Genomic DNA, 15394 nt, shown 5'->3' with positions numbered 1-15394 from the left:
ATTACGGGTTTGTTTTATTTTAGTTATTTTTTATTTATTGGGGATTGAGGAGATTGTTGGGTTTTCATTTTATGTTTCTGTGGCCATGCTTGACTGTTCCTTCTCTTAGTGCACTGAGGAAACCCCTCTCCGTAGGGACAGAAACACCACTGGCAGCAAAGCCCCGTTGTGGATAGGTGCTGCCCTTCCTCGCTGGCACTTCGGTGTTTTGTTCTGCAAGAATGGGCCACATGTATCGCTTTGGCTATGACTGATAGGTGGAAGGTTTTAAGCATTCTGTTCCGTTTCAGTCTTTCCGGCTGACAACCGGCTCCAGAGGGAGAGCGACCATCCGTCTGGAAAACGGGAGGGTACCAGGGCACAATCACCCCTGCCGCCCGGCACAGCAGCGGGTAACGAGCACACCCAACCCCAGGCCCACCCAGCCCGCCCCAAGGCGGTCCCAACGGCTCTGGCGGCGCCGCCCGCCCGCGGCTGTCGCTAGCCAATCGCAGCGGCCGCTGCTAGTGACGTTACAGGGGTGAATGGAAAGGGCAGTTTGAAATTTCTGCGGGCGGAGGCGCGCGGGCAGGCGGTAGCATGGCCGATTCGGGGGCGTTGCTGGCACAGAGCAGCTCCGGCCTGCAGCAGTGCGTCGAGGAGGGGAAGACAGGTAGGGGTCCCCTGTCCCAGGTGGCTGGGAGCCACCGACGGCCGGGTGCGTCCCGGCGCCGTCGTCGGTTTCCCCGCCGGCTTACCCGGAGCGGCGTCGAGGGGCCGGGGCTGGGGTATACCTGCGCAGGCACATGTCCCACCTGGGAAAGGGAGAGGCGAGCCGCTGGAGGGTCGCTGGCACCGCCCGTCTAGCTTTAGGGCTGTTCAGAGTTGTTCCGGCTATTTGCTCTACAGCTCGGCCTCCCCTGTCCTGCTGCTTGGCCACCCTTACAGGGACAATGTTTCTTATCTTCAGCCCGCCCTGTGTAGCTTGCGGTGCCTGGGGCTAGCCCGTGGTGTGGCTTGGCTCTCCCCGGGCTCCAAGGCTGCTGGTGCGTGCCATGGGGACTGGGAAATGGTGCCCTACGTGGGAATGGAGGATGTCTTCGGACACCAAGCCACTTTATGAATCTATGAAGTAACCAAGTGAGACAGTCTCTTCGCCAAGTATAATTTGTGTTGTAGATAGTAGGTTCGTGATATAACTAGGGTTGAACAGAAATTCTTTGGTAATAGAGGAGTGAGTGATGATAGCATTGAACTGACTGTGGGGTTTGCTTTGTTCCCACTCTTCTTCCCAGATCTGCCCCAGGAAGATGATTTTTGCAGTGATTATGGCAGTCATGACAAACCAGGGACTGCTTTAGGAAGGACTGTGCCTGATAAGAATGTACTTTTTCCAGATACTTTTCATACTGATCATCTTTTGTTTTATGAGCGCTTTAAAGCTTACCAGGATTACATCTTAGGTAAGTAATTTCTTAGTAGAAAAGAACATGCAGTCAGGTTTCCTCTGACTGTTTAGATGATCCAGTTTGAGTGGACTCAATTTTGTATTAAATGGCATGAGATGCACTTAATAACAGGGACTAGAAAAGATGTAGTGTGCTACTGTAATTTATGTTGTAATTTTAGTTGCTCTAGCTAGTGGCCTGGGGGGCAATGGTTTAATATCAGTAAATAAAAAGGTGCTAATAGTGGATTCTGGGCCTTGATTTTAACTGGTCTTGCTAGATTTTTTTTTGTGTATTGTAAGACTGTTTAAGATAAGGCACAGATCAAAGATACTTAACACCACTGGCACTGAAGCCTTCAGTACTTGGAAGGCTGAGTACTAGACCTCTTCTAGAGAAGAACAGATGACTTTTCTGCTCTTTCAGTACTGAGAGCAGAAATGCTGATAGTTATGAGCAAGACAGAATGAAGTCCAACTTTCCATGTGGCAGAGGAACTTTTCAGTTATGGTGACTGTAATTTTCCAGTGATCTGGATGAATTTTTTTATTTCCTTTCATAAAAGTACTGTCTTCAATTTCTTTTTAGCTGACTGTAAAGCTTCTGAAGTGAAAGACTTTACAGCTGAGTACCTGGAGAAGGTCATTGAACCATCTGGATGGCAGGCAGTCTGGCGCACTAATGTGTTTGAGGTCCTTGTTGAGGTAAATGGAATGCAATTGCTCTGGCATTTGTCTCCAATTATCACAATTTACCTCTGCAACAGGCAGATCATTTCTATCTGAAGTTCATGAGACAATAGTAATGTTTTCATATCTAATTGCCAGTGATGGCTAAAGCCATTGGAGTTTTCTCAAAGTGCTTCTTTCTTGAAAATGGAAGGAGGAACCCCAAGTCAGTGCTGATGAGCTGTGGGGTAGAGCTGTTTGTACACAGAGTTGGGCCAGACCTGGCTGTTGTAATGTTTTTTAAATTTTGAGGCTCTAATAATTTGACATGTTTTTTATCAGTATAATTTTTCCTTTTAACTCACCTTGGTATTGACAACAGCTCTTCTCCATTGCATGCTTCTGCCATAGGCCCACTGAGGGTTTCTGATTTGGTGTACTATTTCTAGGTCTGCCAGTGTCCAAGTCAAATATCTTTGTGCAATCCTTGGATGTTTAATTTTCAGTGCTGTCAGTGACAAATGGCTTTCACTGGCTCAAGCTAACTCTTTGGATTGTTTGTTTCTTGTGGATACTTTGCAAAATGAACTCCAAAAGAGTCCCAAAGAACTCTAAGGTATTGATTTGTCTGAGTCTGAGGATACTACTGTTTTTCACCTATTTTTAAAAAGAATGAAAAAAAACCAAAATTGATAAGCTTACTAGCCTTGTATGAGTATTATGAGGGTTTTGAACAGAGTTTTAAATGTAGAAAAGTCTCTAGATGTGTGGTCTGAAAAAAAATTCCAGGTTCATCACTTCAGCTGAAAAGATTCTTTGCTTCAGAGTACATTTGTTTGTGTGGGTCAATGGGCAGTGTGGCCTGCTGACTTAGGCACTCCTTGTTAGCCATTCTTCATCTGTACCTAAGATTCTGAAAACTATTTGTTCCAACAGGTTGTTGATGTGGAGTACTCTGCTCTGAAAGCAGTTGTGCGACTTAGAGAGCCTTTCCTGTGTGAATCACAGGATAGCACCTTTACCTTGGAGTGCATGCAGGAGCTGCTGGAGCTGAAGGAGCGTCAGATACCACTACAGGAGCTGTGGGTTGTGTATGATGAGACAGGGGAGTTTGACCAGACAGCACTAGCTGTAGAGCATGTCAGGTAGGAAAATGCTCAATGTTATTTTTTTTTTTCTTGATCAATTGCACCCTGGGTGATGCCCTGAGTTCTTGTGGTCATGCTGGCAGCTCCACAAGGCAAGCTTTATGAAGTTAAGTCTAATGATGGGTTTTGGGAGGAGACTGCTCACAAAGAAAATATCTGTCCCCTGCAGCTGCACAACTACAAGATGTGTTTGGCTGCAACTTATTGTCACTGTCACGCTTCTGTGTCAAAGGAGGGGAAAAAATAATTGTGTTGCTTTCCTCTTTCACTTTAGATTTCCTTGAATTGTATCAGTTTCAGGTTCTGGTGTAGTGTTTCTTTTCTACAACATTTTCTCTTTTTTTTTATTTCGTTTTTCTGCATTTTGCCTTCTTTCCCAAATTTGCTTTTTATTCCTCAGGAGCTTGTTCACATCTTACTTGTTCTATTTTCTTTATCATCTTTCTCTTTCAACCTCCCTTCTTTTCATATACTCCATGCTGTTTGAAAGCTGTCTACAAGTAGGCAGTAGAACTGGATGAAAAAGCAAAAATAGGAGGAATGACTTTCCTGTCCAGAAGTGTGTGAGTTTCAGAAGTGGTCAGTGCAAGATGAAAAGGAGAGACACATTCTGTTGAGAATATTTCAGTAATTGAGATCGAGGATTGGGTGAGAGAGGTAATACTCATTGTCAAAAAGAAAGTTTAGCTGAAGAATTCCTGACCAAAACCAACAAACCAAAAAGCCTCAAGATCATAAGAGTGTAAGTCTGGTGTTCAAATCCATCTTTTAGCTGTTTGCTCGTTTTTGTTTTATTGAAGTGGGACTCAGGCTATTAGGAATTTTGAACTTTTATACACAAGAAAACCTTTATGCAGGTATAGGACAAGAAAGATAACTGCTCTGTATACTAAATAGTTTACAGGGCAGTAACATGGAACGGGAGAGAGGTAATGCTTTGTGATAAATTATCAAATTGATTACAGTCATGATTCTAGTACACTTTCTCAGCACGGGCAAACGTGGCTTGCTTTGTGTGATTCAATACTTACTTTACTTCGAAAGGTTCTTCTACCAGTGCATCTGGAGGACCTGGGATGAGGAGGAGGAGGATGATTTTGATTACTTTGTGCGATGTGTTGAGCCTCGACTGAGACTGTAAGTGGAACACCTTTTGATGTTATTAGAGTAGAACCACAGTAATGTTGGAATTGTGACACAGAATTAGGTTTAAAAAACCCCTACCTGTTCACTAGTAGGTCAAAGTGAGTTTGTTTTAACAGCATTCACTATCTGATAGTCAAAATTTTGTATGCAAAGAAGGTACAGTGGAAGTTGCCTCATGATTTCTGAACCCTGTTTTTCCCAATAATCCATAACCTTCCATCAGATGGCACTCCAAACCCAGCTAGAGTTGTCTTCGAAGCACCGACATACCAACTTTAATCCTAATTAAAGCTAGTGTGGGATGCTCTGATACCTCTTGGCATAGAATAAAAACCAGAGTGGAACTGAATGTAAACAATACCTTGTAAATTGGTCATGTTGTAGGAGGAATGTGTGTATTCCCTTCCCTAGTGGGATTAGTCTGCGTTAGGTTTTCTGAAGGTGCGTTTTTAATGCTGTCCTGCCATATGGAACTGAGGCCGTGCACAAGGACACAATCTGCTTAAATTTGAATGCAAGATAAACAAAGCACACCAGAAAGCATACCTTGAGCAAATAGTTGAAAAGTGATTCTTGCTGTAGGTTTTCCTCTGAGATTTGACACACTGTTAATGAGAGTTACTTTTCAGTTCCTTCACCTGTAACTTTGCATCATGAATATCTGGAAGTTTATGTATTATGCAGATCCAGGTTTGATGCTGGGAAGCATGTTTCAGCATGTTTGCTGTTGATACAAAATGGGGTGTTGGAACTAGATTATCTTAAAGGTCCCTTCCAACCAAAACCGTTCTATAAAACTGTGAGGAGTGGCTGGCACATCATCACACTCTGTTGCCGTTCAGCAAGACCTGGACAGGCTGGAAAGTTGGGCAGCAGTGAACCTCATGAAGTTCGACAAGAGTAAGTGCAGAGTCCTCTACCTGGGGAGCAATAACCCCATACAACAGTCCAAGTATGGGGCTGACCTGCTGCAAAACAGCTCTGTAGAGAAGAACCAGAGTGATGGTGGATAAGAAGTTCACCATAGGCAGCAATGTGCCCTTGTGGCCAAAATAGCCAATGGTCTTCTGGGGTGTTTTAAGAAGAACGTGGCTGGCAGGTTATGGGAAGTTTTCCTCCTCCTCTACTCTTATCTTGGTGAGGCTGCACCTGGAGTATTGTGTTCAGTTCTGGGTTCTCCAGTTCAAGAGGGAGAAGGAAATACTGGAGAGAGTCCAACAGAAGGGCCATGAGGATGATTAGGGGACTGGAGCATCTCTCTCACAGGGAGAGGCTGAAACACTTGTAGCTCTTTAGCCTGGAGAAGACTGAGAGGTGATCTTATCAGTGTTGATAGATATCTAACAGGTGGAGGTCATGAGGATGGGGCTGGGCTTCTTCCAGTGGTGTTCAGAGATAGGCCAAGGGCAACAGACTAGAACACTGGAGGTTTTGCTTGAACTTAAGGAAAAACATCTTTACTTTGAGGGTGCTGGAGGCCTTGGAGCATGCTGCCTAGATAGGTTGTGGAGTCACCTTCTCTGGAGACGTTCAAAATTCACCTGGATACCTTCCTATGAAACCTGATCTAGGTGAATCTGTGTTAGCAGAGGGGTTAGATTACATCTCCAGAGGGCATTTTCAACCCCTACCATTCTGTGATTAGAGAATATTTGTTAACCTACCCTGAAATGATATTTAGAATATGGCATTATATAAGTTAGACTATAGCATGTGCTTTACAAATAAAATTTGTAGAGTTACCCAGACTATGAAGGTAGCTGTAGGCCTCTCTGAATTTCAGACGGGACACAATATGACATATGACTCAGATTTGCCTGTGTTTTTCTGAGGTCACACAAATTAAAGCAGAAGTGTTATATAGGGAATTTGTATGCCTTTCTGCAGTGTTTGCACTCCAGAAAATAGCTATTCAGTTGCGTTTTTGGAGTCTTACGGAGACTGTGTGGAAGGAAACCACATGCAAGGATGTGTCATGGAATGGTGTCTTTAAGAAAAAAAACCAAAAATTACAGCCATTTTAGCAAGCATGCAGAACACTTAAACTTTGTCTTTTAGAAGAAAAGTAAATGTTATCCTTTCTTATATTTCCATATCATACTTGATGTAAAGGCTACTCTCCAAGCTACACTGATGTTGGTGCTATCCTACATTGAGATCTAAGCACTGACGTGTGGGTGCAGAGATTAATGCATGGCAACATGTGATACTTTGCAGATCTCTGAGCACTATTAATGAGAACAGTGTCGTTACACTGTACATCAGGTTGTTCTAGTCTTCTGAGACAAGTAAATTTGTGGTGCCTTCAGATTCTTGGTTTGTCTGTCTTGCGCATTCTGCATTTTATTTTTTTTTGTCCAGGTAGTTGTTTAGATTGTTGCTAATAGAGACTTCACATTGTTCTACTTCAGACATAATTTTTTCGGCTTTTCCAATGCTTAAAGCTAGACTAATTTTTATACCTAATTGCTTTCTCAATTCTTACTGTTTAGGGCTTTTTTTGTTTTGTTTTTTATAGTTATGCTTATGGCTTTGTTTTAGAGTGGGCTTTGGTAATTTTTCAATGGTTGCGTCTGTTCAGAGTTTTGGTTTTTTTGCTTTCAAAAAAGAATGAGCAGTGTTGATGTAGACTGCAGAGAATCTTGACTGAAGTACTGATGCAGTACTGCTCAGATTCTCCAGATGTATATTTGATCTTTCAAAATTGTAAATGTGAAATATACTGAGCCCTTGCTTGAATTGCAGGCATTATGACATTCTTGAACACCGTGTGCCTTCTGGTCTTGTAGCTGATTATCAGAACTTGCTGTCTCAATGTGAAGAGCTTTACAGGAAGTTTTTAAATGTGAGGAGCAGCATATCAAGCAGTGATTTGGATTCAGAAGTAGAAAACGTCTCCATGGTGGAAGGACTAAAACTGTATGAGAAAATAGAACACTTAAAACAGAAGCTAAAGATAATTGAGAATCCTCTGCTGAGGTAATTGGTGGGTTTGTGCAAGGAGGGCCATACGTGAAACTACACACAGATGCTCTTTGCTGAAGAAAACTGATGGCTTTGCTCTTTTTAAGGTATGTGTTTGGCTACAAAAAATACAGTGGTTTCCAAGCTAAAGGACTGAGACCAATGGGTACCAAGATCACTCATGTTGTATCATCAACCATGATGGCAAGTCTGCTGCAGTCATTGATGAGGGACAAACTTTGCCCTAAAACTTGTGGTGAAGAACTAGAAATACAGGTACAGTAACAGGAACTGTCTGTCTGCTGATACTATTTCACAAGAAACAGTATGGAAGAATAAGTTTATTTATTGTGTGCAAGATACTACATTTGCACAGTTATTTTTTCAGTTCAAAAAACCACTGTAATTTAAAGAGTAAATGGTATGACTGCATAATGCAAATAATTTAATTTTTCTGCTGAGTGCTCTATACAAGCAGTTTTTTTCCTGTGTGTAGGAAATGAGATAACCTCTAATAATTCTACAGTGAAACATGGTAAGATGAAATGCTTACATTTAGTTTTGAAATACCCGTGTCTTTTGATATTACTGATAGTTATCTAGAGTTTGAAGAAAAATGTCCTTCTGTTGCTCCAGTTCTGTGTAGGAGATACATTTACAGCTAGGTGTAGTCTCAGTGAATTCAGGCAGGACTTAACACTTCAGCAGTTAAGAACATTCTGGACTCCTTGGGCCCAAATGAAATTGTTTGTTGTATTCTGATCAAGTTCATGAATTACAGATAACCTAAATGGAGCCATGTGGAAGGTCCTGGATTAACTTTGGGGCTACAAATTAGGTTTTTCTGGCTTGGCAATTGAGAAACACTCTCACTATACTTATCCTGGAGCAGTAAATGTCCAGTGTTTATGTACACTTGTTTATCCTCCAGTGCAGAATTCCCCATCAAAATTTATGAAGGGTATCAGCCTGTCCTCTTTGAGTGAGAAAAAGGACTACGTGGACTGGATGTTTGCCACTCTTATATCCAAACTCAGTTTTGGGGTGACTTGCAACAGAGTAAAGAGTTATGTCAGTGTTCAGACCAGCTTGTCGGTTGGTTATGTTTTCTTCACCTTCTGCCATCAATTTCTTCAGTAATTTGTAGCAAGATTCAGTTCAAATGTTGGCATGGATCCAAGGCCGTATCGAGTTTTGCTTTCTGGTGCACGTCCTCTTAAATCTGTGTTTCTGCCCTAGTTTTCTCCTGGGGGAATGGTCATGACACAAACCATAGGAATGTTTGGGGTTCCTTTGTGTAGAGTGCTGTGACGCTCGAGCGAAAAGTAGAAATTACACATTATTGATGCCATTAAAAAGGGTCTCTTTGAAGCAAAAATTGACAACATTTAATTGAAAGGCAAGATTTGAGTGCATAAATACATCTATTTTTATAGCGTTCTTCAGAAGCTGATTGTATTATTTTTCTTTTACAGTTTCACAATGATCCACTGACAGCTGTAAATGCCTGTTATGAAGGAGACAAAGTCATCATCTGTCCTGGTCATTATGTTGTAGATGGCGTGTTTTGCATTGCTGATTCAGTTCAACTAGAAGGTAGAAAGTTTGCTAGCACAGAGATTTTTAAAACAGTAATCTGAATGTCTTAAGCTAGCTCTGCATAAGGGTTGACTTTTTGCAGAGTTTGGCAATAGCATTTGCTTTTTTCTTGAAAGTGTTCCCCTTTCTCCTTGTAGAACTGTGTCTAATGCAGGATGGAGTAAGCAGTTTCTTCAGCCACAATGACTTCTGCAGACTTTGCTGAATGTTAATAAATTCATCATTCCCCCTCTATGTGCCAGGATAAATCCTGATTATATAGAGAGGATTCAAGAGATACATGTCAGGCTTGATCTACTATTTATTTATTTTTTAAATCTAGGAATCACAAAAGTCATTCTTGAGAGCCTTCAGTTTTTAGATTCATTAACCTAAAAGTACTTGAGAGATGTCCTTGTTCTTTGCATGTCTTCATCTGCTCCAGAGGTGTACTCAGACTCACTGCCAGTATAGCACAGAGGGAAAGAGCCAAGTGCATTTGGAGCTTAGTTTATGGCACTTACTGCATGTCTGTTATGAGTGTGTGGGCTACCAATGTAAGTCTCCATTATGTGAAGCATGTAGGTAGAGAAGGGAACTGTAGATTTAATGTGAGTCTTTTCTGTAGAAATGGATACAGCACATGATTGCATTTTTCTTGCAAAACATTTGTTCTAAATACTTTTGCCTTGTCTAGGGTATGTTGGTCTCTCTTCCTTGCAGTTCTTGATTTCTCAGTGTAATTTCTCTGCTTTATACTGCAACAGCCTGCATATCTAATAATCTGTATATCATTGGGACTTCTGCAGCTGTTCAGATGCTTATTTAGCTGTGTTATCTTGTCAAAACTTCTTAATGGGAAGAAGGCTGAGTTTAATTTCCTGCAGTTATTTTTCTTGTCCTCCTTGTTCTGTTAGTGTTGTTTTCTTTCTTGCCCTTCTCTCATGTATGTTTGATTTATATAAATATGTAGGCTGATAGGTAATACACCTGTAGGATAAAGGACCTCAGAATGCTTTATCTGCAAGAATGACATTGTTCTCAAATTGTGTGGGGTGATATTTACTGCTTTTTTAGCTTTGGGGAAACAGTAATATAAATGGTGCAGTAGCAGACCTATTAAAGATGAGCTGTTCTTTAATGAGCAAGGCACATACATAGGTATCTTTAGTATGACCCAATCTGAGTAATGAGTACATGTCAGGGTATTTAATCTTACATGGACTCTACAGCAATAGTATCAGCCAAAAAACATTTGAAGCAGGAGCCTCAAGAAAAAATTGCTGGTACTAATCTGAACAGCTGGCTGTTTTAGTGGTTTTCTTGGGATGAAGGACTCATCAGATGTAATGTCACTTTGCTTAGTAGAGCTTTTATTTTTCTCCAGCCACTGTGCAAAGTTGAAAGTATGAGGATTAGTAAATCAGGGATACATAAAAATCTACTAGAACTAAATAAGGCTAAAGCAGTAGCATCTGACAGAAATTATGGAAAGGCTAACTTCTAACACTTGACAAAAATGTATTGCAAAGGCACCTAGGAACTTCCCTTCTGCTTGTGCAGTAGTTGCTCAAGCTGGGTAGGCACTTGTAGCATCAGTCCATCTATCTGTGATCAGTGTTACTGGATGGCAGCTGCTTTTAGCTTCAGTGGAGTCACTTAGCTTACAGTGTACAGCCACAATGATTGTGCATTGAACACCACTTGACAGCACGTGACTCTGGCTTATTACTACTTCCTTCTTACTACTTGAGCAGTTGCTTCAGAGGTGAAGTGTAAAGCAAGCTAAAAGAATGGCTAGAAAATCTGTAAGTAGTCTGTAGGACAGTTACTTCTAAAACTATGGCCTTGGATGTTGACTTCTCTCTGTAGTGGTGTGAAGTGAAACTAGGTTTACTATCTGCTGTCCTGTGGTGCTCTTTTACATACTGGAAGTGAACTGCTGCACATCACCCCCTCCCTAGGGGTGACCTTAAATTGGTAGCAGAGGGAAAAGATTTCTAGATATTACCCTGTAAGTCACTTAACTTTGCATTTAGTCTGCTGTCTTAAATGTTTTGCCAACTCTTGTTCAAAGGTTGGTTGTTTGGGTTTCTTTTGTGTGGCTTGTTTGTTTTTTTAACCTTTTGACTTGCACATTACAGTATTTGTTTATGTACTTGGTTAAAAGCTAACATCCTGCTCAGTCACTTCTTATCTGAGCTTGCATGTGGTTTCAGAAAATGATAGGACTCATGCTGCTTTAATAGATGTTGCATTATTGCTTTCCTTATCATGATTCTTGTCAGTGACAAGCAATAAAAACTTTACATGCTCATAAATTTCCTTGTAAGTGGTTGAATGTTGACAACTGTAGATGGCTTAGTAAATCAATGTTGGCATGTGCTTGTGAAAGTTTCTTTTTAATCTGCATCAGTCTGGAAGCAACACAGGAGCATTGTCCAAGCTTCATTTAAATAGGGAAGCTGAGCAAAGCTTACTAACAACATCAAGTCCTTTCTACTTGCTTTCTTGTGTTGTGGTGACAACTGTCTTTTCCATTGTGCTCTTTAGACCTTCTGCTTGCCTTAGTGAACTTCTGTACTTTGCAAGCAGACTGCACGTACCTGTCTGTAGTTACTGCATCTCTGTGGTCTGTTGTAACTTTTGTGACTGAGAACTTCAGCATTGGCAAGTGTGAGATGTTACCCTTTTGTTCAGCTGTCTGAAATAACTTTGCATTTTATTGTATGTTATCAAGGTAACTCTTGAGTTTGGTTTGGGGTGCTTGTGCCTCATTACAAAGGGCACAGGTGTAACCTGACTGCTGGATGGAAAATCCTGTTCAAGATTTGGGTTTTGTGTGTTCCTTACTTGACTACCTGACTGTTGACATTTATTCATCAAACTTGCATCTTTCATTTATGCTATAAGGCTATGGCCTGCCAGATGACATCGTGATAGAAAAACAGGGAAAAGGAGACAACTTTATTGACTGCACAGGAGCCAATATAAGGATCTCCAGTTTGAAGTTAGTACAACATGATGCTGTGGAGGGGATTTTAAGTAAGTATTAAAGCATCTTGATGTCACTAGTTAATGCTTTGTCTCAACAGGCATTGTAAACATGCTAATGTGTTGAAGATGTTAACGTGTACACAGGCGTTAACATGTATTTAACATCTTACTAATTCACAAATCTCAGGAATGCAATGACAAAAATAGTCACTGTCACTTTTAAAAAAAAACAAAAGCTCCAAAACCTCTAAGACAAATCTGGTGCTCCCTTGCAGCAGTGTTTCTACTGACACTAGATTAATAGCATGAGCAAATAATTAAAATTTACCTTAAGTATATTGTTTCAAAATAGTAATTTATTCACACTGCAAAAATACTAGAAGCTCATCTGTTCCCTGGAGTGGTTAACCTTCCCATAACTGATGAATTTAATAGTATTTGTTTTCTGTGTGTGTAGATGTCCATCAGGGGAAAACCACCCTGGAGAATTGTGTGTTACAATGTGAAACCACAGGCATAACAGTACGAACGTCAGCTGAACTACTAATGCAGAAGTCAGATCTGTATGGTGCCAAGGTACAAACAAATTCTTAATGCAGGCTTATTGCCTAGATTAAAATAAAGGTTTCTGCTTGGAAATAATGCAGTTGGTAATGGGGTGACTTCTGTTGAAAGAACCTTTACAAATTCATTTGGGACAGCTACCTGTTGCTAAACTTAAGAGATTGGTCTCAGTGGTCTTGTAGACTCTAATAGTATCTATGAGGTGTCTCATGCAGATCTGTGTGTGATGTGAAAATGATGTAGTAATGGGACAACTGTGAAATAATCATTGCTACATTGTTGGACTGATTAATTTTAAAATTCTTGCTGAGCATGGCTTTCAGTTTTCTCTGATCATAAATTATTTTTTTTTCATGAAACCTTGCATTTGTTCTGCAAGTGATTGACCTTTTTTGAGACCTTGTCCATTGATTCTTACAGAAGGATGATAAATGCAGAACTGAACTTTGACTAGGATAGTCTGAAGAGTGGTGGGATCTTTGAGTGTTGAGGTGGATGACTGAAGAACAAGAAAGCAATGTTAATACAGTGCAGTTACTCTCTTTTAAAGCTTTTAGGAACTGGTGGCAATATTTTCCATGAGGACACTTGCCTTGAATGTGGTTGATTAAGACCGTCAAGCTGGAGTGATAATACAATTTTGCATTGCACAAACTGGTAGATGAATACAAAGATCTGCTGTGGAGTTGTCAAGTTTTCAACTGGAAATGCACTTAAACTATCTGTGAACTGCTATCAATTTTATCTTGTAGGGTGCTGGTGTGGAAATATATCCAGGTAGCACATGCACCCTAATAGACAATGGCATACATCACTGCAAGGAGGGAATACTCATAAAGGTCAGTTCAACACAGAATGTTCTTGCTTTTCAAAAGCTTTGAGCTACTAGAATTCACGTAGATAATTGTATTTAATTCAGCTTTATAGCCTTGCTGCGTTATGGTAGAACTCCTGTGTCACATAGGATGGTGATGGTACTTGTTTGCCTGGTATTGGTCCACCATAGCAGTATACTTAAATAAGTAACTTATCTGCAAGGAAGAAAATGCTTTTTGCCATGTCACTTCTATAGACAAAGAATAATGTTCTAGCAAATACCTATAAATTCTGCTGAAAACTGGAAGATTTTCCATCCCTTCAGCTGAACATAACATAGTGGATTGCTGTTTCTTTGCTGTAGAACTTTTTAGATGAACACAATGACATTCCCAAGATAACCATGGTCAATAATATGATCCATAATAATGAAGGATATGGTGTGGTCCTGGTTAGACCAGCAATACCCTGTGATGTAAAGGATGCTTCTGCAGAGACAAGAAAAGGTATTTTTTTTCTCTTCTTAGTAGGAAGTCCTCAAACTAGTAAATCTACTATATCCAGTTTTTTTGATTGCCTCATTCATAATCAAGCCTCTTAAATGTTTTGATAATATCTAGATAGATTTAGCAGAAATAATTCTTTGTAACTTTCAGAACACTGGAATTTTCAAACGGGTGAACTTGTTGCAGATTCTGTGGGTGTCTGCGCTACGTGATGTGTATGCACAGACATCCACAGTGTCTGATCTGTGTTCCCTATGCTAAGTAGAGCCTGTGTGACTGCTGGCCTCCTTGGCCATACAGAAACCATCAGGAAAGCAAATACAGCTTCTCTTATAGCTTTTCTGCTTTATGTTAATTTCCCCCTCAGATTTTCTTTCATGTGTTAGAGCTGGGCTCTGCTCATAGCACAATTTTTTTCTTTTTTTTTTAATTTTTTCCTCTGCAATTAATGTGACAGCTATTTCTCATACCTTAAGAACTGTCACTAAAAGCAATGTGTAAATCCTCTGTAATTTTGTATTATTACTATTGCTTGGCAACTTGAAGTCATCTTAAAGAACCTTTTTCCTAAACAACTTGCACAGTATTTGGAATATTGGACTGTCACTGAGTAGTTACCCCAAAAGTGGGTGGGATGAGGTGAACACCTTAATACTAAAGAAAATATAATTCTAGGAGTTTTAAATGATTTGTTGGTTTTATGTGATTGATGATATTGTTATTGCCTCCTGACTTAGGGGATACACACCCGACCCAGTCAGGTGGTGGGACATCCTGTGTAGGGGGCTTCAGACAAGAACTATCTGAATGTGTAACTGAGTTGGAGCTTTATGAGCAAGCTGAGATTTCTGAAGAAACTGAAGGCAATTACGAAATTGCAAATGAACTTGGGACTACTTCTGCAAAGAAGAACCAGATGCACAGGAAAAGACTGAGTGAACTGGGTATCACAGAAGCTGATGACAACTTAATGTCGCAGGAAGTGTTTGTTTCTATTGTGGGAAATCAGTTCAAATGGAATGGGAAGGGAAGTTTTGGTACCTTTCTTTTCTGACTGACCTGACTCCTAATAGCATTGCAATAAGATATTTGCACAATCTATTTTTCCTGCTGCTTTCCAAGGAGTTAACCTGTGCCATTAGCCTTGCATAATGTCAATAAAATGTGACAAATATTTATTAATAGTGTATATATTGCATATGGAAATTTTGCTGCATTGCTGCAAGTATGGATAACATGGTAGAAAACAACCCCAAATTGGAGATTGTGCATGTGTTCTACTAATCAGTGTTGTGTGGGGTTTTTTTGTTGTTCGTTTGTTTATTATTATACTTCTCATTGTGGGGGGAAAAAATGAAATCTTCAAAGAAAGAAAATACAGAGTTCATCATGGAAGAGTGGACAACAAATGTTCAGCAACTAGTGGTACATCTTTCTCCATAGTTTTTAGTGTCATTCATCTGCAGCTCCCTGCTGTTAAACGTTGATGTACTTGAAATTTTTTCACATTAAATAGAAGCTAATGAAATGCTCTTCCTTAATGTAGTGGTTGGCTGCCATGTTTCATACTTGGGATTTCT

The 15394-nt window shown here is 40.4% G+C and overlaps 1 protein-coding gene across 1 annotated transcript; it reads left to right on the top strand.

The window, feature by feature from the left end:
* The first annotated feature begins 579 nt into the window (after nucleotides 1-579).
* Nucleotides 580-14868, top strand: SHCBP1 (SHC binding and spindle associated 1). The gene is made up of 14 exons (XM_054389519.1): nucleotides 580-767; nucleotides 889-1025; nucleotides 1275-1442; nucleotides 2016-2131; nucleotides 3032-3240; nucleotides 4288-4380; nucleotides 7135-7368; nucleotides 7461-7629; nucleotides 8829-8949; nucleotides 11845-11976; nucleotides 12386-12504; nucleotides 13245-13331; nucleotides 13673-13814; nucleotides 14552-14868. Exons 1-14 carry the CDS (start codon nucleotides 580-582, stop codon nucleotides 14866-14868), a joined length of 2232 nt encoding a protein of 743 aa, XP_054245494.1.
* Nucleotides 14869-15394: the final 526 nt, after the last annotated feature.

Source organism: Indicator indicator, chromosome 19, assembly GCF_027791375.1.
Source record: "Indicator indicator isolate 239-I01 chromosome 19, UM_Iind_1.1, whole genome shotgun sequence".
In the NCBI taxonomy this organism is placed as follows: Eukaryota; Metazoa; Chordata; class Aves; order Piciformes; family Indicatoridae; genus Indicator; species Indicator indicator.
Note: the sequence above shows the minus strand (reverse complement) of the source record. Positions and strands in the feature narration are given on the sequence as shown.